Source organism: Mchenga conophoros, linkage group LG23 (assembly GCF_057382185.1).
Source record: "Mchenga conophoros isolate Kocher_MC1m ecotype Shallow Benthic linkage group LG23, M_conophoros_male_GT1.1, whole genome shotgun sequence".
Taxonomy (NCBI): Eukaryota; Metazoa; Chordata; class Actinopteri; order Cichliformes; family Cichlidae; genus Mchenga; species Mchenga conophoros.
In genome coordinates, this window is record NC_140547.1 from 28,169,110 (window position 1) to 28,195,017 (window position 25,908).

At 39.9% G+C, this 25,908-nt stretch overlaps 2 protein-coding genes across 2 annotated transcripts in view; both read right to left on the reverse strand.

Moving 5' to 3' along the window:
• Positions 1-10,369, reverse strand: part of LOC146547404 (uncharacterized) — a 57,234-nt gene extending 46,865 nt beyond the window's left edge. Inside the window, exon 1 of the mRNA XM_085265482.1 lies at positions 10,097-10,369. Coding sequence (XP_085121608.1) covers positions 10,097-10,172 — 76 coding nt within the window. The 5' untranslated portion in view covers positions 10,173-10,369. The remainder of the gene's footprint in view (positions 1-10,096) is intronic.
• A 3,987-nt stretch (positions 10,370-14,356) lies between these two features.
• Positions 14,357-23,749, reverse strand: LOC146547405 (CD48 antigen-like). Its single transcript, XM_085265487.1, has 7 exons — positions 23,677-23,749; positions 22,157-22,309; positions 21,893-22,018; positions 21,627-21,796; positions 16,701-16,797; positions 16,517-16,621; positions 14,357-15,350 (listed from the first exon to the last, which is right to left on the reverse strand). Exons 1-7 carry the CDS (start codon positions 23,729-23,731, stop codon positions 15,301-15,303), a joined length of 756 nt encoding a protein of 251 aa, XP_085121613.1. The 5' UTR covers positions 23,732-23,749; the 3' UTR covers positions 14,357-15,300.
• Between the last annotated feature and the right edge of the window lie 2,159 nt (positions 23,750-25,908).

Genomic DNA, 25,908 nt, shown 5'->3' on the forward strand with positions numbered 1-25,908 from the left:
AATGTATTTAATATTACTTTCTACTCGAGGATCTTTTTCTACGTAGCTGACGGCTGGTAACTGTGCAGGGGCGGATCTAGCAAAGTTTAGCCAGGGGGGCCGATAGGGCATGAACAGGGAAAAGGGGGCACAAAGACATACTTTTCTTTCTTATTCTCATTTAAAATGTCTAGCTTTTAATAAATAATTATCTGACACCCAAAGTTTTAATTTGATGTAAAATGAATAGAAGTCCATTACTGTATATAGTGACTATTAAGTCTAATATATATACCCTAGTAAGCTATAGTACCTTTTCCTTTGGGAAGGTACCATCTGTGCAGTCTGCAATTTTGTTGAAGAAAGATGTTGAATCTATTTAATATTTCTTGAAAAATAATTGATTTCTGTGCATTTTTTTTCACACTGCATCAAATTAAGGTTGATTACGTCGATTAAGCATCATGAGGTGGAGCGTGAGGGGTGGTTCCCTATTTTTTATTTATTTATTTTTGTTGTTGCTGGGAGTTGGAACCATATTAGTTAGGTTGCTTAATATTTATGCTAAGTACTCTTTAAAATACCAGAATAGGGAGGATGGTGTAGGTTTAAGTTTATTAGATTGATCAGTATTGCTGAACTATGAAATATTTTTTTTTTGCATACAGGTATAACAGAATAGCTTTAGTGTAGTTGTTGTTTTAAACTTGAGTATGAACTTATACAAAATGCAGCAAGATATTTAAAAAACAGTTTTGTTGATTAAAAAACACTATATCGGATTCATATCGGTATCAGCAGATATCCAAATTTATGATATCGGTATCGGACATAAAAAAGTGGTATCGTGCCATCTCTAGTTGCTACAATCAGTCGGCCCTAAAACCACAAACACCGTGGAAACCCTGCATTTGGTGACACATTTTAGAATATCGATTCACGACTTCCTAGTCTATTTTTTAAAGCTGCTGCTTCAGTCATCTTCATCGAATGGTGCAATTTGTTATACTTTATTCTTACCATAACCTAAAGCAGGTGGAGGATGGCTGCAGATCATCCACAGGATGAGAGCCTTCCTGGAGAGGAAGCTGATAAATATTTGCAGAAGGAAACCATGAAGGTTAAGAAAGCAGACTGTCTGCCTACTGTCAGTGTATACAGAGTAGACAAAATATTCAGGATATTATACTTTTTCTTGCAACTAAGGTTCCTTTTGTCAAAAATGGAGGTAAAGAAAGGAAGGATCCTAATTCCTATATAAAGTCCCTGCATTTTATTTCCTGATCATAACCAGTGCCATTAGGTGCAGGTTTCTCACATATGCAGACTTGTGAGAATTCTGAGAAAAAAAAAACTTTTATTCAGGTGATGCAGGTAATCCAAAGAGCAGCCTTAATTGAGAGAACACACAAAAAGGTGTGCAACATGAACACAGTATGACTCCACAAAGAACAGATCCAAGCTGAGGTTTAGGCACAGGAGGTGATCGGGGAGAGTGGAAACACCAGGGTAACAGTGTACAAGTGAAACTAATCAAGACAACAACAAAAGAAATAAAACTAATAACAAGGCACCAGCAATAAAAATAAAACTGGAAGTAACAAAATGAGGAATCACATGACCGAAATGACAAGATGCACAATTACACAAAAGAGCACATGTAACGCATATCTGTAATAGTCTATCTAAACTAAACTAAACTACCCAAGCAATCCATCCATCCACTCTATTCCAATTTTCCTCATCAGGGTCGCATTGGGAACAGAATCCATGCCAGCTACCAACGGCTGTAAGGCAAGGTTCACCCTGGACAGGACGCCAGTTGGTCCCAGAGAGGCAAGACAACCACTCATACTCATGTTCACATCTACGGGTAATTTAGAATCAACAATTAACCAAACTCCACTAACTGCATGTCTTTAGACTGTGAGAGAAAGCCAGAGCACCAGAGACACAGGGAGAACATGCAAACTCCACGCTAAGACACCCGAGCCAGATCGTGGAGTCAAACCCAGGACCCTCTAGCTGTGAGGCAATAGTGTTAACCACCACACACCATTCTTCCCAACTGGGCGACCGTGGCTCAGGGGGTTGGGAATCGCATCTGTAACCAGAAGGTTGCCGGTTCGATCCCTGGGCTCTCTGTCCTGGTCGTTGTGTCCTTGGGCAAGACACTTTACCCTACTTGCCTACTGGTGTTGGCCAGAGGGGCCGATGGCGCAATATGGCAGCCTCGCTTCTGTCAGTCTGCCCCAGGGCAGCTGTGGCTACAACTGTAGCTTGCCTCCACCAGTGTGTGAATGTGAGAGTGAATGAATAGTGGAATTGTAAAGCGCTTTGAGGTTCTCGAAAAGCGCTATATAAATCCAATCCATTATTATTATTAAAATCCAAGATCAACAGCCATATAAAAGACCAAATAATGATTAAAATGCCACCAAATAACCACAAAACTCACAGACTATGGCATGGAGTCAGGTGTGGATGTGCTTTTAGGTCTAGATTAACATTATATATTGTACACACCCCCTCCACAAAAGCTTTAAGACATTGACAAATACTCTGGCATCAGCAATATTGTGTTTCTAAAGTGCTTTTCCTCAACTGGTCATGCTGTGGTTTCCACTAAAACCCTTGTGAATTAAAAGACTTGCAGCCTTTGTTAGCAGCTGGCCCGCCCCCTCTGATTGTTTCAAGCACTGGAAATGAAACAGTGGTTCCTCCTCTTGACGCTTTCAGGACAGATTATAATGCACAAAAAGAAAAATGATGAGAGTCACCACTCATAAAACCCAGTGATGTTTCACCGTAAAATGCCTTTGTAGACAGCAAATTGACAGCAATGAGTGAGCCAGCGCACAGAACTATGATTAATGACCTCTCAGTCATAAACAAGCAGCTTCTGTGTGAGAGGTAGCGTAACCTGCGATTACGCACTGGAGATATTAGCTTCAGGCAGAGTTCTTCAACTTGCAAAAGCAGTGATGTTATAACAGAAAGCACCTGGAAACACAGGGAACTTACACACTTTTTTCCACCAAAGTTCAAAGATGAATGTTTTATAATCAGCCAACTTCAAGGTTGACAGGAACAATTCCTGTTCACAGCTGTGCAACTAAAGACCTTGGGCTTATTGATAAGTCTGCAGTAACATGTAAACAAGAGGATATAGAAGGCCGATAGCAGCATTCATGCAAGAATCTGGACCTGAAAAGAGGGGAAAATGCAGTTCAGCACACAGACTTTATTAGTTTATGCTTTCCTCGAGCAAATATCAGTAAGACCCAGAAAGGCTGGGAAGCAGATAATACAATGTAGGCTGTGATAAACTCTGTCCCTCACATGACCCTAAGTTGGATTAGTCTATAACCTGATTTTGTATTCTGAAATATAACCAGTAACTATGCCTACATAATAAATACAGCCCAGTAAAGGAGCCATTGTTTCTTCTGGTGGTAATAAGCTTAAAGAGGCTATAACAACTTGTCTTATCCTGGTGTTTTCTTGGCCTGAATTTGGTCAGACCCAGCAGAGAATAAGGTGTTGTAGCTGCAGGCTGAATAAACTCCAGCAGATCAGCTTCATAAAACAAACTCCTGACACTCCTTGTTCTCCACATCGCTTCAAGGAAATTTCTCCACCCACGTTTATCTGTGATTACACCTTTTGTCCTTTTGTGTGTTTCAGTTTCAGCTCTGCTACATCATCGAGATGATTAGACCTGCACACTGTAACCACTGAAACTTCAAAGCTCTTTTTAAAAAAGGCACTAATAGGTGTTTTCTACCTGCTGTCAGTTATGTAAATGTCACACAGCTGAGGTGAGAGCTCAGGCTGACGGACGAGAGGATGTTTTGCTTTCCGTCCTCCATCTTTCTGTGAAGCCTATCAGCTATGCCATCTGAAGCGGCTCTTCAGAAGCGCTCTGTGTTACTGGGGAATGCTTTGTTTTCCCAGTTGCAGTGCTGGTGCTTTGAGGTGGTGATGATGGTCCTGGCACACTCAGCCGTGGCTCAGTGCTCTCACCTGCTCTGCTCTTTAAGATCTAATCAGCAGGCATCCACAAATAGTGTGTGAATGTATGGAGGTCCTGGCTTTGGATTGTGTCCCAGTGTTTGGGACTTGAACATGGCACAAGATTTGCTTCTTTGTGCTGCACCACCTGCTGTGTGAACATCTACAGTTTGTTTGTGCACAAACCAAACCCTGACCTAAGCTTCCATCACCCCAAAGCTGTAGCAGCTTCTAAGAAACAAATGTGCAACAACTCTTCTTTATATCTTGCTAGGAAAACGTGAAATACATATAAGACATATAAGACAAAAATAGAGTTTGTACAATTCAAACAAGCTTGATGGTCAATATTTCGCAGCTTTCTTGTCATTTCACTAAGCAGTCTTCAGAATTAGTTCTCTGGCCTTCTTGAAGGACATTCAAAGCCCTTCTTGGGATGTTTCTGCCTTGTTGAGGCCAATCCATCAAATCACAGTGTTTGGGGTCATTGTCATGCTTTCCAGGTGGTCCACGGTTTTTGATGACAGTTTCTTTTTCATTTCTGATGAGGCTTCAGTGAACAGTAGATGGATCAACTGAAGGTCCAGATGCATCTCTCAGGTTCTGTGTCAGGTCTTTTTTGGACTTTTCTCTGTTTCTTAAGGAAATGACTGACACTTCTCTTGTTTCCTCAATTTGTTTAAGGACACACTACACACCAACTGAACAACTAAGCTAAGGGGGAACAACTAAGCTGTAGTGCCTCTTCACCTCACTGTGCAATACCTTTTGTGCAATACTTTTGTAAATAGTCAACAGTGCAATAGACCTCAATACTTGAAATGTGCAATTCACTTGTATTTTTATTTTTTATTCCTATTTATTCTATTTATCCCCTTCATATATTTTATTTATATTGTCTCTGTATTTATTTATATATATATATATATGTGTGTGTGTGTGTGTGTGTGTGTATATATATATATAATATTCTGTAACTCTGTAACTTCTGTCGGTGCTGTGCTTTTTTGGAAATCGAATTTCCCAGAGGAACCCACCCGAGGGATTAATAAAGTTCTATCTAATCTAATCTAATCTAATCTAAACTGTGATATGCCAAGGTTTTAGCTGAGAGCTCTTTATTAATCACCTTGTTGGTGCAAAAATATCATTTTCTAATGGGCAAGATCAGTCAAGATCATGGGCTGAATAAAAAAGACGGGCATAGCTCCCAACAAGCTACATCCAACTTTTGGTTGGTGTTGAAATTTGCCACATGACTAAGAAAAGCCAAGCTAAACAACTAGTCAAGATATTGTAGATAAAGACAAGTCAAGATAATTCAACGTAGGTTTGGATGAGATAAGTCACGACATGTGAATCAAAGATAAGATTAAATCTTAATGACACCCATGACAGAAACATGCAGCTCATAAGGTTTGATCATTGTGTAAAAAAATAAATTTCCGAATTTTTCAAAAGCACCACAGATGAGGGTCCATTAGATACGAATAATTTAAATGTCATGACAGATTATATCTGAAACAGATGAGTCAAACAGTGAGTCTTTATCAGGACTTGACTGCAGCATTCAGTCATTAGTGGTGAGACGTGTGTTTATAAATCACATTTATACCACACTGACTTACAGTAACCACAACTGTTGTTTTCACATAAACAAATCTCTGACTCAAATCTAAATTCGACTGATAAGAGTCAAACAATGATTTAATCTTGATTTATGTTACGTTTGTACTGCCATACAGGAAGAAAATCTTCGTTGCTAATTATTTTCTATATCAGTAAACAAGATTCAGTGCCAGAAAATTGTGAAAAATGTTGTTATAATGAGTGTTTGCTTGTAAACTCTTACATGAGCTTCAACCTGGCCTGCAGCTATAACATTTAGATGTGTGGAATTCCCACAGTCAGACAATAATGTTCGACCTGTGCTTGCATTTCATGGGCTCGAGGCATCAACAAGAAATTTCCCATGAAGTGCAACACAGACAGTCTTGATGGTAGAAATGGGCCTTGGGTTCAGACAGGCTGGTCTAGTGGTACATTTAGAAGATAGAAAAAAAAAAAAAAAACTTTCTAATTATCCCATAAGCTCCCCTGTATTACCCCTGCTTTAGACCCTAAGGCACCTGACAGTTATGTTTACAGCCATTCATTTAGTGCAGCACGGTACATGGGTTTTATTATCCCCTTTTCTTGTATGTAGGATCGTATATGATGGAAAAGATATACTATATAAACACAGCTACAGTAAATTTAGGAGGCGCTAAATTCAGAGAAAGACAACCGAGAGGGTGTAAATTCTGGAGAATTTACCTTCATATTGATACAGATAGTAAAGTATAACTCCATGATCCTCATTCTTTGAGTTTCCTTATTTGGTAAACTTGCTTTTCTGCAACCTGCTTTCCCAGAAATCCTGTGAAACCTGCTGCATTTCTATCACATTACCTTTGCTTTTGCATTTCAGCCACTAATCTAAAAGTTAGTATTGCCGACATACCCTTGACAAAGAGCCAGTGGGATTTTATATAGTGTTTGTTAGAGTTGTGTAATTGTAAGGAAGCTGTAGATGAACTACACAACAGTGACATGATGATAATCACCTGTATTAAGTTACTGTGATCAGGACAACAGCAATGCTGGTTCAATTGTCCCCAACAATCTCTCAATCCTGTTTAACCACTTGTTGGCAAACACCGTCTTGGGCACAAGCAAAAGAATTAAAAAATTCCAAAGTGTAACGTGAATATATCTAAAGCGTACCTCATGTACACTACCAAAAATCAAATCAACATAGCCTATTGAACTGTTGCTGTAAAAATGCCAACTAGTTTCTGGATTTTAGGATTAGTTACGTTGGCATGATCAAAAAATGCAACTGTGTATTAGTTCTGTTGATGGTAAAAATTTCTCTGATTTTTAAAAACAACGTATCTTATAAAACATTGTTCTGGGTTTGTTACCCTGTTATAACACATCCCACCTTTGAGTCATTTCTCACTAATAATAAAAATGTATAATTTATTAATCCCCGTGGGGAAATTACTCTCTCTGCATTTGACCCATTCACTCGGTGAAGCAGTGGGCTGCCACTAAGCAGGCGCACCGGGAAGCAGTGTGTAAGGACGGGACTCTGCTCAGGGGTATCTCAGGGCAGCCGTTCAGTGGATTCGAACCCCCAACCTTCTGATCATGGGGTGCCAACTCTACCTACTGAGCTATCCCTGCCCCAAAAGCTTGAAATGGCCCGTACGGGGATCGAACCTTGGCATAATTAGCACCACGCTCTAACCAACTGAGCTAACCAGCCACTAACAGACAGATGAAGAAGAAAAAAGCATGTTCAAATATTAAAAGTTGACTGAAGAGCCCTGTCTTTTTTTTGCCAAAGTAGGGGAAACTTATTATAGTAAAATCCTCATAGATAATAAGAATTGTGGGATTATTTTATTGAATTTAATGAATTTTGGACACATTTTTTGTTTTTACAATTTTCTTTTTTATTTATTATAAATCTAAGAAATTATAGTTCTACCCCTGAACTACACGCTCAGTTCAAAGGCCTGGATTCTTCCATGAAGGTAGCTGAAGCATTTCTGCATAAACAGTGCTTTGTCTCTACATGATTGTGCGGGCATGTCTGAATGTCAGCACAATGTTGTGTGTGTGTGTGTGTGTGTGTGTGTGTGTGTGTGTGTGTGTGTGTGTGTAGCCTGCAGAGGAGGGAAACCACAGCCAGGTAAAATTAGACGAGGTGAAGTGTGTCTGGGAGGGAACGATGAGCCCTGAAGAGGGGAAAATCTGAACAAACTGCATATCACCAGCTTCAACACACACACACACACACACACACACACACACACACACACACACACACACACACACACACCTGCAATAGCCTCAGCCCTTGAACCTACTTGTAATCTTTCCTTAAATATTTGTCTTAAAGAGGAGCTTAGCTGTAAAGTGTAATATTTGTATAAAACACCAGCACACACACACAGACATGGCTATGGGTATGAGTGAGTCAGAGCCTCAAACTGAAGCCACTGTTAATGTGTGTTTTCACACATCGTTCAAACAAGTCAAAAAAGACAAACAAAAAAAAAAAACACAGTGAGGATTAAAACGACTACAAGGAGGTGCAAAATAAGAAGGCAAAGGTCCAACATGTTCTTGGAGATGCAAAACAAGCACAAGGAGAAGATGAAGATAATGATTAAGTGATTCAACATGAAGCTGTGGACCTGGGTAACTTACGAGAGGAAGACGTTATGCTGCACCTGGTTGTTACTTGGCTGTGTTTCTTTAAAAAAAGTAAACACCTAAACGCTATCTTTTTCTGATGAAAAGCTATTACAGTAATCTACTAGATTATTAATCTTTATTCATCTTTTATTGGGCATTGGTGCAACTCCTGAACTCGGACTATGGGCGACAGGTCTCACACTAATATGTGAGATCCTGTTGTGAAGTCAAGCTGAACATTGGACATCACCAGGTTTACGGTTTGAAGGAAGGAGTGGATCAGAAAATCAAGGGCTTGTCAGCCATACGTAATCCCATTCTAAATCTACAACACAACTAAGGATGCAACTGGAAGCGTCTCTTAATCGTACGCTGTAACCTTCCACATTTCCTCAGGTGTACCTTGAGAAATGTAAGTACACGTCAGGTCAACGGAGAACACAACAATTGGCATGGAAGGTCACAGCGTGGGGTTTAGATTTAAGTGTTGAAAAGGCAGGGCATAGGTTTACTGCCAAAGTCTAAATCAAGCCTAAAGCACAACCCTCATTATTATTTATTTTTTACTTTAAATAATTTATAATGTCATAAACATTAGGCTTGTATTGAATAAGACTCAAAACTAGAGCCTGAGGCCATGAACTCATCAGAAAATTGACTGTTGAGGTCTTCATTAAGTGAACCGTAAGGCAGTTTCCCCCACAGACTTCTAAAAAATCAGACCTCTTTTTGAAACGAGACTGTTGGCCATTAGAGATAATGCCAGTTTAAAATAGTTCAGTACTGGTTTCACTTTTCAGATCCATTATTTTAATAGAGTCCATAATCTAAAATAAGGTGTTTAGCTCCACTTCCTTTAAGCCATCTTTGTTCCGATTGGCTGTCCCGTACAAACAGAAGGTCTAAACAACAGGTGGGTGGGGTTTCTGTGCTCACAGCCATCATTGTATGGTTGAGCTGAACAATGTCAGTGAGAGCCAAAAGAGGTAAAAAGCTTTTGAAGAAACATACTCTGGCTCAGCTATGGCCACGTTTAGAGTATCACCATTGGAGCAGCATGTATGTGACAGAAAATAATCATGGGACCATTCTGAAAATGAGTCAGCGCTGACATTTATCGTCAGACAGTATAAAAGTTATGGCTGGCCGACGTCCGGCCGTCACATATTTTCTAAAGCCTGGAAACAGAGTCTAGAGGTCCGTAACTGACCGCTTTAGCTTCAGGTCGACCTTTCTGAATGCACAACAGCTACACTATCAACCACAGCAGAATAAAGCGTCCCTTATCTCAAAGCTGTGAGGGGGCTTTTTATTTGTCTCTGCCCCAGGGCCCAGCGTCTCATAGATGCCCATGTGGTGCCAAAGGAAGCTAGTATAATAAATGCAAAGTCCTCAAATGTAGGAAAGCACCAGAAATTCTTATTTCAGAACAGGTACGTGCACAATCTGTAGAAATCGCATCCCTCTGTAGTAGGTGCACTCTTACAGACAGGACAGCAGTGCATGTCTCTGACAGCGGAGGAGATGATGAGCTATTCATTATTCCCAATAAACAAGCCCAGACATTCACACCGACCACGATCTCATTCCAACCTGGAAAAAAAACCAACTCGAAGCTTTCAGGTCACGTGACTGAACTAATTGCTAAGAAATAGTTCATGAAGTCAGAATTAACAGTTGAAGTTACAAAACTGGACGTTTTTAGATTAACAATTATTAGAAACTCCGAGATTTCGCACCATTTTCAGGTTTTTAAGTTTTACAGTACTTTTGCAGCACGTTTTGCTTCTGCAAAGCTCAAAGGAGTATTTGAACACACGTATGAGAAAATAAAATAAATGCATCAATTTACCAGTTTGCTGAGACTGCGCCTGTGCGGCCACCAGCAGCGCGAGGATGCAGGTCCAGCACCTGTCGCGTGCACGCATCCCTGCGGTTATTATGACTTAGTGAGTCTGACACAGAAAGCAAATAAAATCCCTTCAGACGCTTCGAGGAGGGCGTGTGGTTGCTGTCATCTCCAGCAGCTGGTGGAGGAAAATAAACACAACCGCGAGACAAGCTTCACCAACCGCCTGTATACCTGAGGAGGACGAGCGCACCTTTACAGCACAGCACTATGCAAAACACTTTCAAGCCGGGAGGAGAGTCACAGCACAACTTCCACCGTGGGCTTTTCAAAGTAAAAGTCTGGATGAGAACCACTGGATGAGAAAACCAGCACCTCTCAGTATGTCTCAGAACTGTGCAACTGCTAAGAAACACACCACGAGCCAACTTTTAGGGAAAAAAAGATTTGAAACATTCAGTTTATGCAACAAAACGCAAACAGCAAGCCTGATCCAATAGAAGAAACTTCACTGAACATTGTAAGACTGAAAACAAGAAAAATGCAACGTATGCAGCAAAACCCGGATCCTGAGGAAGGGACTTCAATCACAGTAATATACAACTAAATGTTAAGAGCTACTTCCAGTGCCTAAACGTCCATTTTAAGGCATATTTCTTTAAACATTTAGTTGTAAATAAATTTGTCACCCCCCCCCCCCCTTCCAACCGGTTGTTTCTCCCTTTTTAAAGGTAGTTTTTCCTCCCCACTGTCGCCAAGTTCTTGCTCACATGGGATTGTTGGGTTTTTTCTTTAATTCAGTTCAGTTAAATTCATGTTTTAAATTCATTTTGTATGTAAATACTGTTGAATCGAACTGAACTGAATTAAAGAAGATTTTTAGGAGACGGAGTGAGTCACTGAGTGAACCAGGGTATTATAACATCTTGTGTTAAAATGTGTACAGCCTGGTTGAAAACTTGTTCTGTGAATGATTTCCACTGTAGCTGTGCTGTTGATGCCTTTTGAAAGCATTCCTAATAGCATCTATCAAGCAATATGCCTTGCTCAATGGTTCATGGAACTATTAACAGTTTTGGTAATTGGCTTTAAATTCTATAGCTTTATACTAGTAAACACTTGCGCTACACGTGGGAGAAAGGTAGAGTCAGGTCAGTATCCAGTCATTATTATGAAAGTTTTGTCTTTGGCATCCACAGATGCAGCAGCTCATAACAAAGTGGTGCAAACAGAGTTGAATCCACATTTGACCAAGTTTGCCAAAGAGTTCTTGCTGATTTCAGTCAATCTGGAGACTTGAAGCCTGAGAAGCATGTTTTCAAATAAGTTTCTGAGGTTTCTGAGGTTTGAACTCTCACAAATATCCCCTCAGGGTCCAAGAAAGCTCTTAAAACAACTAGTTTTTCAGCAAATTTTAGAGAACGTTTCCAAACACTGAGGCCCTAAATTTAACACAGTAGACTTTTCTTAATATAAACTTTATGCAGAGATTTTGGATGATGGAGAAATAAAAGACAAATCCAGGTTAATACTATGCTCTCCATGTGTGTCAGTCTCTGTTAAGACATGTTTGCCTGCAGTTTGGCACCTGTTTGTGCTAAAATCTGCATTCCATGATTAGAGTAAAGCTTTACATGATGACAGATGCCCCTGAACTACACCCACAACCTATCTGCAAGGGGGAAGGGGGACCATTGGAGCCTTTACTTAAGTGCAACTCCAAATAAATTTAGAAGAAAACGTCCCATTATGAGGAAAAATGACAATAAAGGACTATTCTATTCTATACAAGTCCAAACTCTCAAACCACTTTGCTATCTGCAAAGAAGTCTTTGCATTTTCCTGTTTGTGGAGACACATTTCTTCCTCTAAAAGTCAGTCATGATGACATGTATGCACCTTGGTGGGCACTTTCTCTGAATCTCTGTATTTTTCACTCCTCAACACCAAATCATTAAAAAACATATACAATCTAGGATCCATCAACCTACAAATTTGTCACTTGAGCTGCTCAAATTTAGATTAGAAAGCAGGTGAGACTTATAGCAAGTTGTATTCAGAACTGAACTATACGACTGAACAGAAAAATCTGTCCGTGTTTGGTTCCCATGCTCCTCATTTCCCTGTCAGTCCTGTCTGCACATGTAAAAGTAGGTCCACTTTCTACTGTCGTTCAATCATCACTCGCTCTCCTTGAAAGGTGTTGTTTGGTGAGACCCTCCCTGTCCTTCATGCTTCAAAATTTAAATTTCATCCATCTTCTTTCCAGCTCTGGGCTGTCAAGCTCAGGAAGACTTGTCTTGAAGTTAGCACTTACAGTATGTAAACTAATGTGTTTGAACACATAAGTGTGTCCTCCCACCGACCTCCAAAGAAGAAGAAAAATAAGCTCTGTGTCACTTTTTTAAAGAAGGCTTGTTGACCTTCAGCCACCAGGTGACACAAATAATGGCTGATAAACTGCTAGGAGACGGCCAGATTCAAATCTGGAAACTTTCCTTGCATATTCTGTGCCATGTTATCATCATTGCACCTTTTCATCCCTGCAGATTCTAGCTGCCCTAGCTGCTGGGAGGACACACTTATGTGTTCAGACACATTAGTTTAAATACTGTAAGCCACTGAGCTCACGAGTTTGGAGTCGCTATCAGAGGCCATAAATCTGAAGACAGAGGAGATGCTGTCTGTGTCAAAGCCGGGGCCTGATTCTTCTACCTCTGCAACCCAATGGACAGGTTAGTCACCAGCAACCCTCGGCTATTTAGTCCCAATTGATCTAACTATATGTTTTTGTAACTGTGTTTTCATTTTAAAACAACTATGTGCATAATAATTATTCTGCATTTCTTTGGCATTTAAGTGCAAATGACTAGTTAAGGAACAGAGTGAATGCTAGTCATTATCCTTGGAATCCCAGTGACTAACAAAGGGATGCTAGTGACCACCAGGGAATTATCAATCCACTGACTAGCTTAGTAAAGCAGGAATTACACTTTCTGTAGCTGTAACTCTATTAGGATTTCTCCTGGGTATGAGTGATGTAAATTTTGTGTAAGAGTCTATGCAAATGGCTGTTTTCTTGTAATTCTGCAAATTCTGTGCAGACGAGTCGTCTGCACATAATTTGCATTACAGTGTATGAACTGCAGATGTTCCTCAGGCAGTGTTGTTATGTGAATTCAGTTGCAAAGAGGGTGATGAACCAAAAACCTGATTACTTTGGTCACTAGCAGATTACAGCGGTCTCCAGCAGTTTGCATGGAGGTTGTCAACTTGTGTGCAAGCACTCATCAACTACTACTGGAGTGGTAGTGAAACTCTGAAAAGTGTGATTCAAACAGGAAATGGAGAATGCTCGCCTTCAACGTAAAAGTTGTACCTATGTGCTACTCCCAATATGTTTCACAAGGTGCAGCTTTTACTCTGAAGGCAAACGTCCTCTGTTTCCAGTTTTAAAGGAACAATTTCACTACAGAGTGTTTGTAGACAAGTCAGCATCTTCCATTCAAACAACGAGGAATCGCAGCAAACTGCAAGGCAAGTTTTACCAACCGTTTAGGGAATAGAGATTTTTCCCTCGGGGCATAGTGCTGACTGGTCGGTGGGTCTATGTGACTTAGGCCTTAATTGTCACTATGACTGTCACACATCCAAAATGGCAAATAGGTTAATGTCATGTGTTTAGTAGTCACATGAATGCGAGACCTCAATATGCAAAGATTGAATTAATGCAAATTTAAAAATAGATATTTCTCCTAAAAACTTCTTTCACTCTCGACATTCACACATGAAGAACAAGCCTACCAACACCGTCTGACGGCTGCTGCTGTTGTATTGTAAAATCAGTGATTGTATAAAGGATTTTTACTAGTTAATGGGTTAAACATAGTTTTGAGAGCTTAAATTCTGGTGAAACTTCTTCAACACATGTGTGCATTATACTGTAAAGATCCTAATTAAAGTAAAACAAGGCTCACAAGGCTTGGGCTGTACTTTCATGCCATTCCAATTTGTACCACTAGACGATGCAGTGGGTCTGTGCAATCTTTCAATCAATCTTTAGGCTAAAAAGAAAAGATAGTATAGAAAAGATAAGATAGAAAAGAGTATAACTAGAAAAAGTCCCTGTAAAACACAGGAAAACACCACAGTCTTAAGTTTTTCGAATGGGTTTGAATGGCAGTGGGAAATTCCTGGAAACACGTGAATGCAGAGTAAATCACTCCAAACAGAATCAAATGCAGGTTCACTCGCTTACTGTGACTCAGTGATTTATTATTTTGGACAGTGACAAATTAAATGACTCAGTAAGAAAAGATCCAGCTGTTCCATGCTTTCTCATTCCTGCACCCAAAATAAAAAATTATGTGCAAGACCAATTTGCCACTAAACATGCTCACATAATCTGGATCTTATTATAAACACAAAGCAATTTCCATCAACATAATCTGGATCTTATTATAAACACAAAGCAATTTCCATCAGTGTTAATAAAGCATGATACAAGTTCGTTTTTAAATAATTTCAGCTGGAGATTTGTATTGTTTTATTGTACGTTTAAGTTCTGAAACCAAACTATCCATTAATAAGGAAATAAACCTCCACATCCAGTTGTTGTCGTCTAGCTTTACAGACCGTCCACTAGTAAAAGCTGAACCATCTGAGTGTATGGCGAACTCTGGTGGACAGATAAGGATACTCGCCTGCAGCAGCACAACAATGTAAACAATGATTATATTCATAAATATATTCAATAAAGGACTGAAAATTCATCACATTTTTGCGGATCTTTGAAATTTTACCATCAATTATCTGTAAATGCTGAAGACTGAACGTGGCGACACTGACATGGTATCTGTAGTATATTAAAAAAACAACATATCTACCAAATTCAGCGCACCAAAGTCACCGCCTGTGTGTGCGTGTATGTGTCTTGATGACCACTGGACACACAGACACACACAAAGTAAAATTTTCTGTTCTCTTCTCTCACATTGACCACTTCTGCATGAACACACAGAACATACTGACCAATAGGAAAGTTCCCTTCACCCATTCACTGACTGAGGACAGTTTTATTTGGCGGTGTACTTTGTAAATATCTCATTTCTGTACACTTAACCCCCATTTTGCTGCAAAGGTCACAGTCACTGAGGAGGAACCTCTAGTCTTCAGTTTCTGGCTTCTGTTGTCTCGTCCTCCTGTTTTCACTCCTGTATGGGTGCCTCTTCATCATTTGAAGTCTGTGCAGACTTCTCTGTTAAATGATGAAAAGTGTTTCACTGTAAAGATTCCTCTGACATGTCTAAAATTAAAGTCTGCATCATACATGCCCATATGAAAAAGATATATATAAATCTTATAAAGTTTGTATCTGTCTTGTGTGAAACTTGAATGAAAAGCATACAAGAGTGAAAACAGATATAAGATCCCTTGAAAAATTATATAAATGAAACTTGTATGTTTTGGATACTTCCTAAAACAATGTATGAAAGTAATGAGAAAGTGGCCACTTTCATGAGTAAATCATGTAAGCCTTACTGTATATGATTCACTATATGAAGTAGGCCACAAGTCTTTTATTTTTAATAGTTTTTACTATTTCTTTTCCATATGGGTATCTACTGCAGATCTCAGGATAACTGAGCATTACTAAGCAGGGTAATTTAAATCCATTATAAAACCTGAGGATGAAAGTCTTTAAGGAGTTCAGTTAAACGTTTTAATAGAATAATCTGTTTGATTTTGGAGCCATGTGGGCGCTAAGTTTTGTATTTGCTCTTGTACTTTTAGCATTCCCTTTCAATATGATCAAGTTGTATTCACTAGGATCATTGATGGAGCCTGGATGCATTCCCTGGTCCTCTGCAAGAGTCACTGTTAAATGTTAAAAAAAAGACCGTCAACCATCACTCTGCATCTGTCACACCTGTGTCCATCTCACTGAGAGATCGATTAAACGATTAAAACTGACTCAGAATCCATTTGACTTCATCACAGGTCACTCAGGCTGAGCATGTTTCCTCTATGTGATGAAAAAAAATTTACTTTATTGTTATTATTCGACATCTGCCATAGAATTTTTTTAATATAATAACTGTACAAAAGATGTACATTTTTAGGATATTATATGTGTTATTAATAGATTTGATCTTTAAATCTGAGCCGTTTTCAACCAACTTCAGCACAAAACCTCCACCCAATCTCCTCTTTGTCCTCTTTCCTGCTGTCTCTGATGTAATCAGTGTCTCTGTGGTCGGGCCTCGCAGCTCAAACATACAGTAAAATAAAGAATAAGATAAATAATCTCTGTAAGTTGAAATCTTAATAACAAAAAGAAAAAGTATACAAATAAATAAATAAATAAAATGCCATTTTAAAAAACGCAGGCAGAGTAACTGTAATCTTTTTCTGGATTCTTACCTGGATTAGCTTTTATGTGCTTGTGCCAAATAAAGAAGCCAGACAGGGCCACCACAATCAGCAATACAGTAAATACTAGTCGTGTGAACATAACAGCAAAATTTCCTACAACAAAGAAAGAATAAATTAATAACACTGTAAATGTTTACAAGAATGATGCACATGTGTTGGTGTGATAACTAACTGCTTGTGAATGGGATGATGACGTCATCACTGCGTTCACTGCTGACTGGGTTTTCCAGCTGACAGCTGATCGGTTTTCCAAACCACTTTGTATCATCCTAGAAATGTAGAGATTCAAAAGATCAAGGCAAGGCAAGGCAAATTTATTTGTATAGCACAATTCAACAACAAGGTGATTCAAAGTGCTTTACAGAGACATTAGAAACAAAAACAAATAAAAAGCATGATTTAAAAATTTATTAAAACAAGCAAACAAACAAACTAACTAAACACACACATTTCACACCTGTTCGCGCGATCTGAACCCTTATCGTAAGGGGAGCTACGAGTCCTTCTGTGGACGAGCTACTTTCTATTTTAAATTCCCTGAATTTAAAATACTCTCTAGACCCAGTCTAGACCCAGCTGGGGAGCTACCCAGAGCTCTAAACCCACTTAACAAACAAACAAACAAACAAAACAGTATATAAAATCAAAACAGATAAACTCAGAACAGTAGATAAAATCAGTAGTTAGTGTAAGTTTTGAAATTTAAGCTTAAAAGTGCGGATTTGGTGCTTTATTCAAATGCAGCTGAGAACAGGTGAGTCTTCAACCTGGATTTAAATAAACTGAGTGTTTCAGCTGATCTGAGGCTGTCTGGGAGTTTGTTCCAGATATAAGGAGCATAAAAGCTGAATGCAGCTTCTCCGTGTCTGGTTCTGACTCTGGGAACTGATAAAAGACCGGATCCAGATGACCTGAGGGATCTGGAAGGTTCATACTGGGTCAGGAGGTCACTGATGTATTTTGGTCCTAAACAGTTCAGAGCTTTATAGGCCAGCATCAGAACTTTAAAGTCTATCCTCTGACGGACAGGCAGCCAGTGTAAAGACCTCAGAGCTGGACTGATGTGGTCCACTTTTTTGGTCTTAGTGAGGACTCGAGCAGCAGAGTTCTGAATGAGCTGTAGTTGTCTGACTGATTTTTTTAGGTAGACCTGTAAAGATGCTGTTACAGTAATCAAGCCTCCTAAAGATGAATGCATGGACTAGTTTTTCCAGGTCCTGTTGAGACATCAGATCTTTTATCCTTGAAATATTCTTGAGGTGATAGTAAGCTGACTTTGTTATTGTCTTAATGTGTTTTTCTAAGTTTAGGTCTGCATCCATCACTACACCCAAATTTCTCGCCTGGTTTGTGGTTTTTAGATGTATAGATTGAAGTTCTCTGGTGACCTGTAATCGTTTTTCTTTGGCGCCAAAGACTATTACTTCAGTTTTGTTTTTGTTTAGTTGGAGAAAATTTTGGCACAACCAGTCATTAATTTCCTCAATGCGTTTACCAAGAGCCTGTACAGGGCCTTGGTCTCCTGGTGACATTGTGATATATATTTGTGTGTCATCTGCATAGCTGTGGTAGTTTATTTTGTTGTTCTTTATAATCTGTGCCAGTGGGAGCATGTAAATGTTAAACAGAAGGGGTCCCAAGATGGAACCTTGGGGAACTCCACATGTGATACTTGTCTGCTCAGATGTGAAGTTACCTATTGATACAAAGTATTTCCTTTTTTCTAAGTATGTTTTGAACCAGTTTAGTACAGTTCCTGAAAGACCTGTCCAGTTCTCCAGTCGTTTGAGTAATATGTTGTGGTCAACTGTATCAAATGCTGCACTGAGATCCAGCAAAACCAAGACTGACATTTTTCCACTGTCTGTATTCAGACATATGTCATTGAACACTTTGGTCAGAGCGGTTTCAGTGCTGTGGTTCTGTCTAAAACCTGACTGGAAGGCATCGTAGCAGTTATTCTGTTTTAAGAAGTAACTGAGCTGTTGAGAAACTGCTTTTTCAATGATCTTACTTAAAAATGGGAGATTTGAGATCGGCCTGTAGTTTTTCATTTGTGTCTTGTCAAGATTGTCCTTTTTCAGTATAGGTTTGATTACAGCAGTTTTTAGTGGTTCTGGAAACACACCTGACATTAAAGAAAAGTTGACGATCTGTAACAGGTCTGACTCCAAAGTCTTTGAGACCTTTTTGAAAAAACTTGTTGGCAGGACATCTAAACAGCAAGAGGAGGAGTTCAGTTGACCTAAGATGTCCTCCAGGTCTTTGCTGTTAATCGGGTGAAACTGTTTGATGGTGTTTAAACAGTTTTTCGGTGGACACAGTACATATCCTGGATCTGCTGTTGATGTACCAATTGCTTGTCTAATCTTTTGGATTTTTCTGTGAAGAATTTGGCAAAGTCATTGCAGGCCATGGTTGAATGAAGTTCAGCTGCCACTGGCACAGGAGGGTTTGTTAGCCTGTCAACTGTAGAAAATAAGACCCGAGCATTATGGCTGTTTTTAGTGATGATGTCAGAGAAGTAGGACCTTCTTGCACTCCTCAGTTGTAAATTATAATTGTGAAGTTTCTCTTTATAGATGTCATAGTGAACCTGGAGGTTTGTTTTTCTCCATCTGCGCTCAGCTTTCCTACACTCTCTTTTTTCATTTTTCACTAGTGTGGAGTTTCTCCATGGAGACTTTTTCCTTCCAGAGATAACCTTCACCTTAATGGGGGCAATAGTATCCATTACATTTAACATTTTTGCATTAAAACTATTGACGAGCTCATTGACTGAACCTTTGGACAGGCCAGGTGTTAATGGGAAGACCTGGTTAAAGATCTCACTACTGTCTTCAGTTATACACCGTTTTGTGATCACTGCTGTTGATGTATTTGTGTGGGCTGAGATTTTACTTTGAAAGAAAACACAGTAATGGTCAGACAGGCCCACATCAGACACAGTAATGTTTGAAATGCTCAGGCTCTTGGAGATCAGTAGGTCAAGAGTGTGTCCTCTATTATGTGTGGCCTCTGTTACATGCTGAGTCAGCCCAAAGTTGCCCAGAGTGTTACTCAGGTCTTTAGTCCCTTTGTCCTGAGGGTTGTCCACATGGATGTTAAAATCCCCAACAATAATTACACAGTCGAAATCAACACAGATCACAGACAGCAGTTCACTGAGGTCATTAAAAAAGTCTGTGCAGTATTTGGGAGGCCTGTAAACATTAAGAAACACAACTTTGGATGGGGCCTTCAGCTGTAAAGCCACATATTCAAAAGACTGAAAACTTCAAGGAGATAGCTGCTTACATTGAAATGATTCATTAAATAAGACAGCAACCCCTCCTCCTCTCCTGCTCGCCCTGACCTCACTGATAAAACTGTAGTTAGGAGGGGTCGTCTCGATGAGAACAGCTCCACTGTTACTTTGGTCCAACCAAGTTTCAGTTAAAAACATAAAATCAAGGCTGTGCTCAGTGATTAAATCATTAATTAAAAATGTTTTCCCAGCTAAAGATCTAACGTTTAATAAAGCCAACTTAAGTGTTTTAGAGGCATTACTTGTCCCCTCGTGTTTGGGAGCAGTCTGTGGTACACAAGGTATGTTTACTATATTTAAAGATCTTTTAGAGTGCAGCTCTCTGTGTTTTGACCAGGCCACATGTCTCCTTCTGTCACCTAAAAGTACAGAAATTTTAAAACCTTCTAGTAAACAGGGTCCCATCTTCTCCTGGGAAAAGTCATCACTGCCATAATCCTCACAGCCCGGACCCTTCACACATCACGCATCAGACTGCGGAGACAGGGCATGAAGAGGAACTAAGGGGGGCGAGGCTGGGCAATGTGACTTCGATTGCTCTGTTGAGGGTGGGGCTCGGTGGCAAACCTTTGGCTGCTTTGGTGGGGGGTTTATGGGGGACAAAGAGGGATTGGGCCGGGGGGTAGATCTGAGCCCAGCATTGACCCGCTCCATCATCTCTTCAGTGAATTTCAGGTGTGGGGAGGAGGGAGAAAGGGAGGGGGATGAGGGTGATGGGGGTGATGGCCTGTCAGGGGTTTGGGGGACTGGGGAAGATCCTGGTCCTGGTCGTTGGTGTTGTTGAGAGAGTTGGAGGCAAATAGGGACCCCTCTTCTTGCCTCTTCTTGCCTCAGATGTCTCTCCTTTCTGAGGCTCTTCCCGGGTGGGGGCAGATGGAGCTCCTCCTCAAGGTTTCTGCTGGGCTTTGTCTGTTCTTGGAGTACTGTTTGTTCCTCTTTATGAGATAACTCCTCGTTTATCTCAGCCTTGGCTCCAAGCACAGATGGATGACGTATGGAATAAAACAAGTTGGAGGTGAACAGTTTCACCCCTGACTTGTTAAAATTAAATCCATTTGCTTTAAACAGATGCCTGCGTTCCCAAAAAATATTAAAGTTGTTGATAAAATGCACTGAGTGGTCAGCACATGCTGATATAAGCCATTTATTCAGTGTAAACAGCCTGCTGAATCTCTCGTCTCCTCCTCTGACCGGCGGTACAGGTCCACTGATGAATACAGCTGCATTCAGAGAGTTTACAGTGTTTAATAATCCAATAAAGTCCCGTTTCAGAACCTCCGACTGTTGTTTGGACACATCGTTTGACCCTGTATGCAGAACAATGTTTGTCACAGTTGGATATTCATCTGCAATTTGAGGAATTCTCTCCTTCAGGATGTTGACCATATCGTTAGGAAAGCAGAGGACTTTAGTGTTCTTACCGCACATGCTTTGTACATCCTTTACGGCAGAGTCACCCACAACTGAAATTTAACAGAATTTTCGGGAAATATAAAATAAAAGTGCATGAGACCATTTCCATCTATTACTGTTACGTGCTTGTTGTGAGGTGTAATAATGTACTGTATGTTTAAAACAGCATCACTCTACTGGGGCAGCTCTTATTCCCTGTTTATCCAAGCTAAAACTAGCTTTAGATTGGCTGCCCCTCACCTGTTCAACTTCTTGTTAATGCATTTATCTGACATGGCTTACATGGCTAATCAGGTAAATGACAGCAAATTGATACATTTAAGTAGACAAAAAATGAGCAGCTGACTTGTTATGTGAACAATCAGATCCTGTTTGTACCTTTGCTATGCTGAGCTGATTGCTTGAAGACTGAACTCTTTGCTTGGCACTTATCACCCAGGAATAGATGACTGGTTCGACGCCTGTGATGGCTTGGGCTTCACAGGTGAGAGTACAGATGGTCATCTCAGGGTTGCATGATTTGGAGACAGTGGGTTTGGGGACAGCAGCTGATAATTAAAAGCAGCAAACAAACAAGCTAATTATTTAAAATATGGTGGAAAAAATGATTCAAAGCGAACTTCAGTCTGAATTCGTCCACTTACAGATAACAGTGATTTCAGTCGGGTTCATGACTTTGTTGTTGATCTCTGCTGTGTAGATGCCGCTGTCCTTTACAGTCAGGTTTGAGATGGTCAGAGCTCCAGTGTTGAAATCAAGCTTAGACCGACCTAAGAACATGACCATAGTAGCATGATGTGTTTCAATAGATTATTAGGTAGTTTCACAATTTTTTTGTCTGAAGATGGCAGCATGAAAACATATCATATAGTCTGTGTATACACAGAGTTGTTTGCTGTTAAATGTACCTTTAAACTCCCGGTATGCAAATGTTTCCTTGCCGTACCACTCCACAGCGATGTCCGGGCTGTGTTTCCACATGATGCTGGTGATGAGATTAGACATGGAGCCTGGTGATAGGACAGCTTCGTCTCCCAGTTTCTTGTAGGTGGCCCCATTGACTGCAAAATAAAAACATGACTTTCTGTTGTTTTTAAGCATTTGCAGCAAAATGTACAATATCACAAATATCACAGGTTAGCATAACTAGCAATGAAGCTACAATATGTAACCAAGTACCAGTGAAAGATACTATTTTGATTATTGCTGATGGTTCATCAATTTATGACCTTATAAATATGACTTTATACTTTGCAGTGTTCATTGGTTAACTAGCTATAGTTAAAAATGTGCCTTTGAAAATACAAATTAATGATTCCAGCTTTTCCAAATATATATAAAAACAGTTCAGGCCCATTTGGGGGCTCCTCAAGCTGAACTCAGAAGGACATTAGCTGTCAGTGTCCACAAGAGCCAGGATATCTTCTGTTTTGCCCACCTTCACCGATGATGACTTCACATTATAAATAGAACTTTTAATTGACATTAATTAATTAATTCACTTTAAACATGGCTTGAACAGAATGACTGACACTACACTGAGATGACAGACTACCAGTCTTTTCTCCCCTCTGTGAAGAGAGAACCTGTGAACCTGATTCTGCGCATTAAAGGGAGAATTTGTACGAATTAGAAAATCTTAATGTAAATGCAGCTCTTGTCCAAATGTGGCAGTGCAGTTTCTTATGTCTGTTACTTCAACTGCTGAAAGTAAAATGGACTACCATCATGTGGTTAAGAGACTGAAAAAAAGGTAAAAGAAACGACGCTGTGCATGCTTCCCCGCTTATCTGCTTTACCAAAAACAGTTATTTAGCTTACTTAGTTACTTTTGAGACTTTGCCTCAGGTTTGATAACTAAAGTGTTCATCCTAAAACTGGTATATTATACTGAAAATTGACTTTTATTACTCACTCTGAATCATTCTTAAATACTACTACTACTACTATTTAAATAACTAGGCTGCTTTCAAAGGTAACCTTAAAATATGAACTCTGTTGAACCGTGGCTTGTAAAAATGAAAAGGTTGAATGTGTTTGCAAGCAGTTTGCAAGCGCTTCACTATTAACACCTAACATACTTTATTGGAGGGTGACTGAAAAATTCCACCGCTCTATCTTTCAAGTTGTTAGAGTGAAAATATACCTTTAGTTGGTTTTATTTTTGGCTCACTTCTTGTTTTCAGTAATTTATGGGGCAACCTGATATCTTTTAAAATGCAAAGAATTCAAATTTTATGAACATTTAAAATAGCTGCAGTCATACGTGATACATAGTGTGTTTAAACATCGTTATTAATTATGTGAAGTAAGTTCTGTAAACCTTCACATATAACACTATAGGTTATATGTGTGCAAAATAGACATCTTTAGGTTGAGGCTATATTGATTACGTGTCCATACAAAAATACAAAACTCCCCAACTCACCTGAGATGACTCCTATTGCGATGGTCAGAATCATGAGTCCCACAGACAGAAACATCCTGTCAAAAGAGTCAAAAATAAGATGGAAAACAGCAAATAACCAGCTGATTATATATGTGTGTGTATATATATATATATATATATATATATATATATATATATATATATATATATATATATATATATATATATATAATCACAGAAATAGGGGGAAACAGAGAGAAAACTGCAACAAGCATAGACTGACAAACTGAAAACGAGAAGAGGATTTATAAGGTGGCTCCTCTGCAGAGGGCGGCTCGATGAGCTATCTACTGAAATATAGTTTGGTTGTACTTTTACATATTATTTTTACATATTCAAGTGTTTATATGTTGTGTGTAATTCCTTTGCATTATATTTATATATCTATATATATTTAAAATATGAACCTGAATTATTCTGTAATATTATAAAATAACCAGAAGTTTAAAGTTAAGTAACCAAATATAATCTGCACTGCAATATTAAACTGATAGTTTACACATTAATAATCATTCATCATTAGCAATAGTATTGATATGATTTGCACAGTGTGTCATTTTACGTTAGGTATTCTAAATATATTTGATGCATACGCCATTGAGCTGTTACAAATTTAAATTTAAAACTAAAACAGGAAGCTGAAAATAAAAAATAGCCCAGTTGCCTAGCAGCTGAACTCTGCATCAGATTAATAAGCACAGACCGCAGCCACAGTGATGTCATCTAGTAGAGGTTTGTGCATTTATATTAACAATGCTTGGTGCATGAACTCCACTACTACTGAGAGTCACTGCTCACCTAATGCGGAGTTTTTAATGGTCAAATGCAGACCTTATTACCTCCCCAGAGAACTCACTTCGATCATACTCACTGCCGTGTATATACCCCCCAACGCTAATGCTAGGTTGACCATGAAAGAACTTTCTGCAGCCATTAACAAACACCAGAATAAACACCCCGAGGCTGCTTTTATTGTTGCTGGCGACTTCAACCACACCAACTTAAAGACAGTCCTCCCAGATTCCACCAACATGTCTCCTGCCACACCAGAGGAGACAATACTTTAGACCATGTGTATTCCAACCTGGCTGGAGCCTACAAAGCCACCCCCCTCCCCCACATTGGACAATCGGACCATCTCTCCCTGTTCCTCACACCTCGGTATTCACCACTCATCCAACGTGTGAAACCTGCTGTGAGGACAATTAAAGTGTGGCCAGAGGGGACAGACGCAGTGCTCCAGGACAGATTTAAAAACACAGACTGGAATATGTTCACCCACACAGACCTGGACCAGTACGCCTCATCTGTACTGGATTACATCTCCAAAACCACAGACAGTGTCACCACCCAGAAACGGATCACCATGTACCCCAACCAGAAGCCTTGGATGAACCGGGATGTTCGTCTCCTGAAGGCCCGCAACACCTCCTTTAGGTCAGGAGATTCACACGCCTACAGTACAGCCAGGGCTAATCTAAAGAAGGGCATCAAAAAAGCCAAAAACCACAACACAAAAAGAAGGTAGAAGAACACTTCTCCAACTCCAACCCCCGACGCATGTGGCAAGGACTCCAGACCATCACAGACTACAGGACCACCAAACCCTCCCCCGCATCCTCTGATGTCTCCTTCCTCAACGAGCTCAACAACTTTTATGCTCGTTTTGAGCGAGGGAACCCCACAACCACAACCAAAGCAGATGTGACGCCAGACCACCAACCTCTGACTCTCTCCCCCACCGATGTAGGAGCGGTGCTGAGCAGGATCAATGTCCACAAGGCTGCAGGTCCTGATGGCATCCCCGGGCGTGTTCTCAGAACATGTTCTGGGGAGCTTGCAGGAGTGCTGACAGACATATTCAATCTGTCCTTGGCCCACGCTGTGGTACCGGCCTGCTTCAAATCCACCTCCATCGTCCCGATACCCAAAAGGACGATCTGATTTCCTCGTGTCAGCATTGTTCCCACATCATCATAATTAATGTTGTTCCAGGTTCAACATGGCAAGTGACCAATCACCTTCTTGTGACGTCATTCCTTTGCGACTTCGAAATACCCGCCTTCGAGTATTTCGAAATACAAGTGAAGAAGCGAGAAACCGCCGCCTGTCCGCCGAATTTGAAGTCAAGAAGGTGATTGGTCACTTGCCATGTTGAACCTGGAACAACATTAATTATGATGATGTGGGAACAATGCTGACACGAGGAAA

What these genes read in the sequence shown, in the direction of transcription:
- LOC146547405 (XM_085265487.1), bottom strand. Translation starts at nt 23,731, where the DNA reads ATGTTTCTGTCTGTGGGACTCATGATTCTGACCATCGCAATAGGAGTC. An exon ending in ATCAGCTCAGCATAGCAAAG is followed by an intron (nt 16,798 to 21,626) that starts GTACAAACAGGA and finishes CTACATTTCTAG; the next exon opens with GATGATACAAAGTGGTTTGG. An exon ending in GCACATAAAAGCTAATCCAG is followed by an intron (nt 15,351 to 16,516) that starts GTAAGAATCCAG and finishes ATCATTTAACAG; the next exon opens with AGAAGTCTGCACAGACTTCA.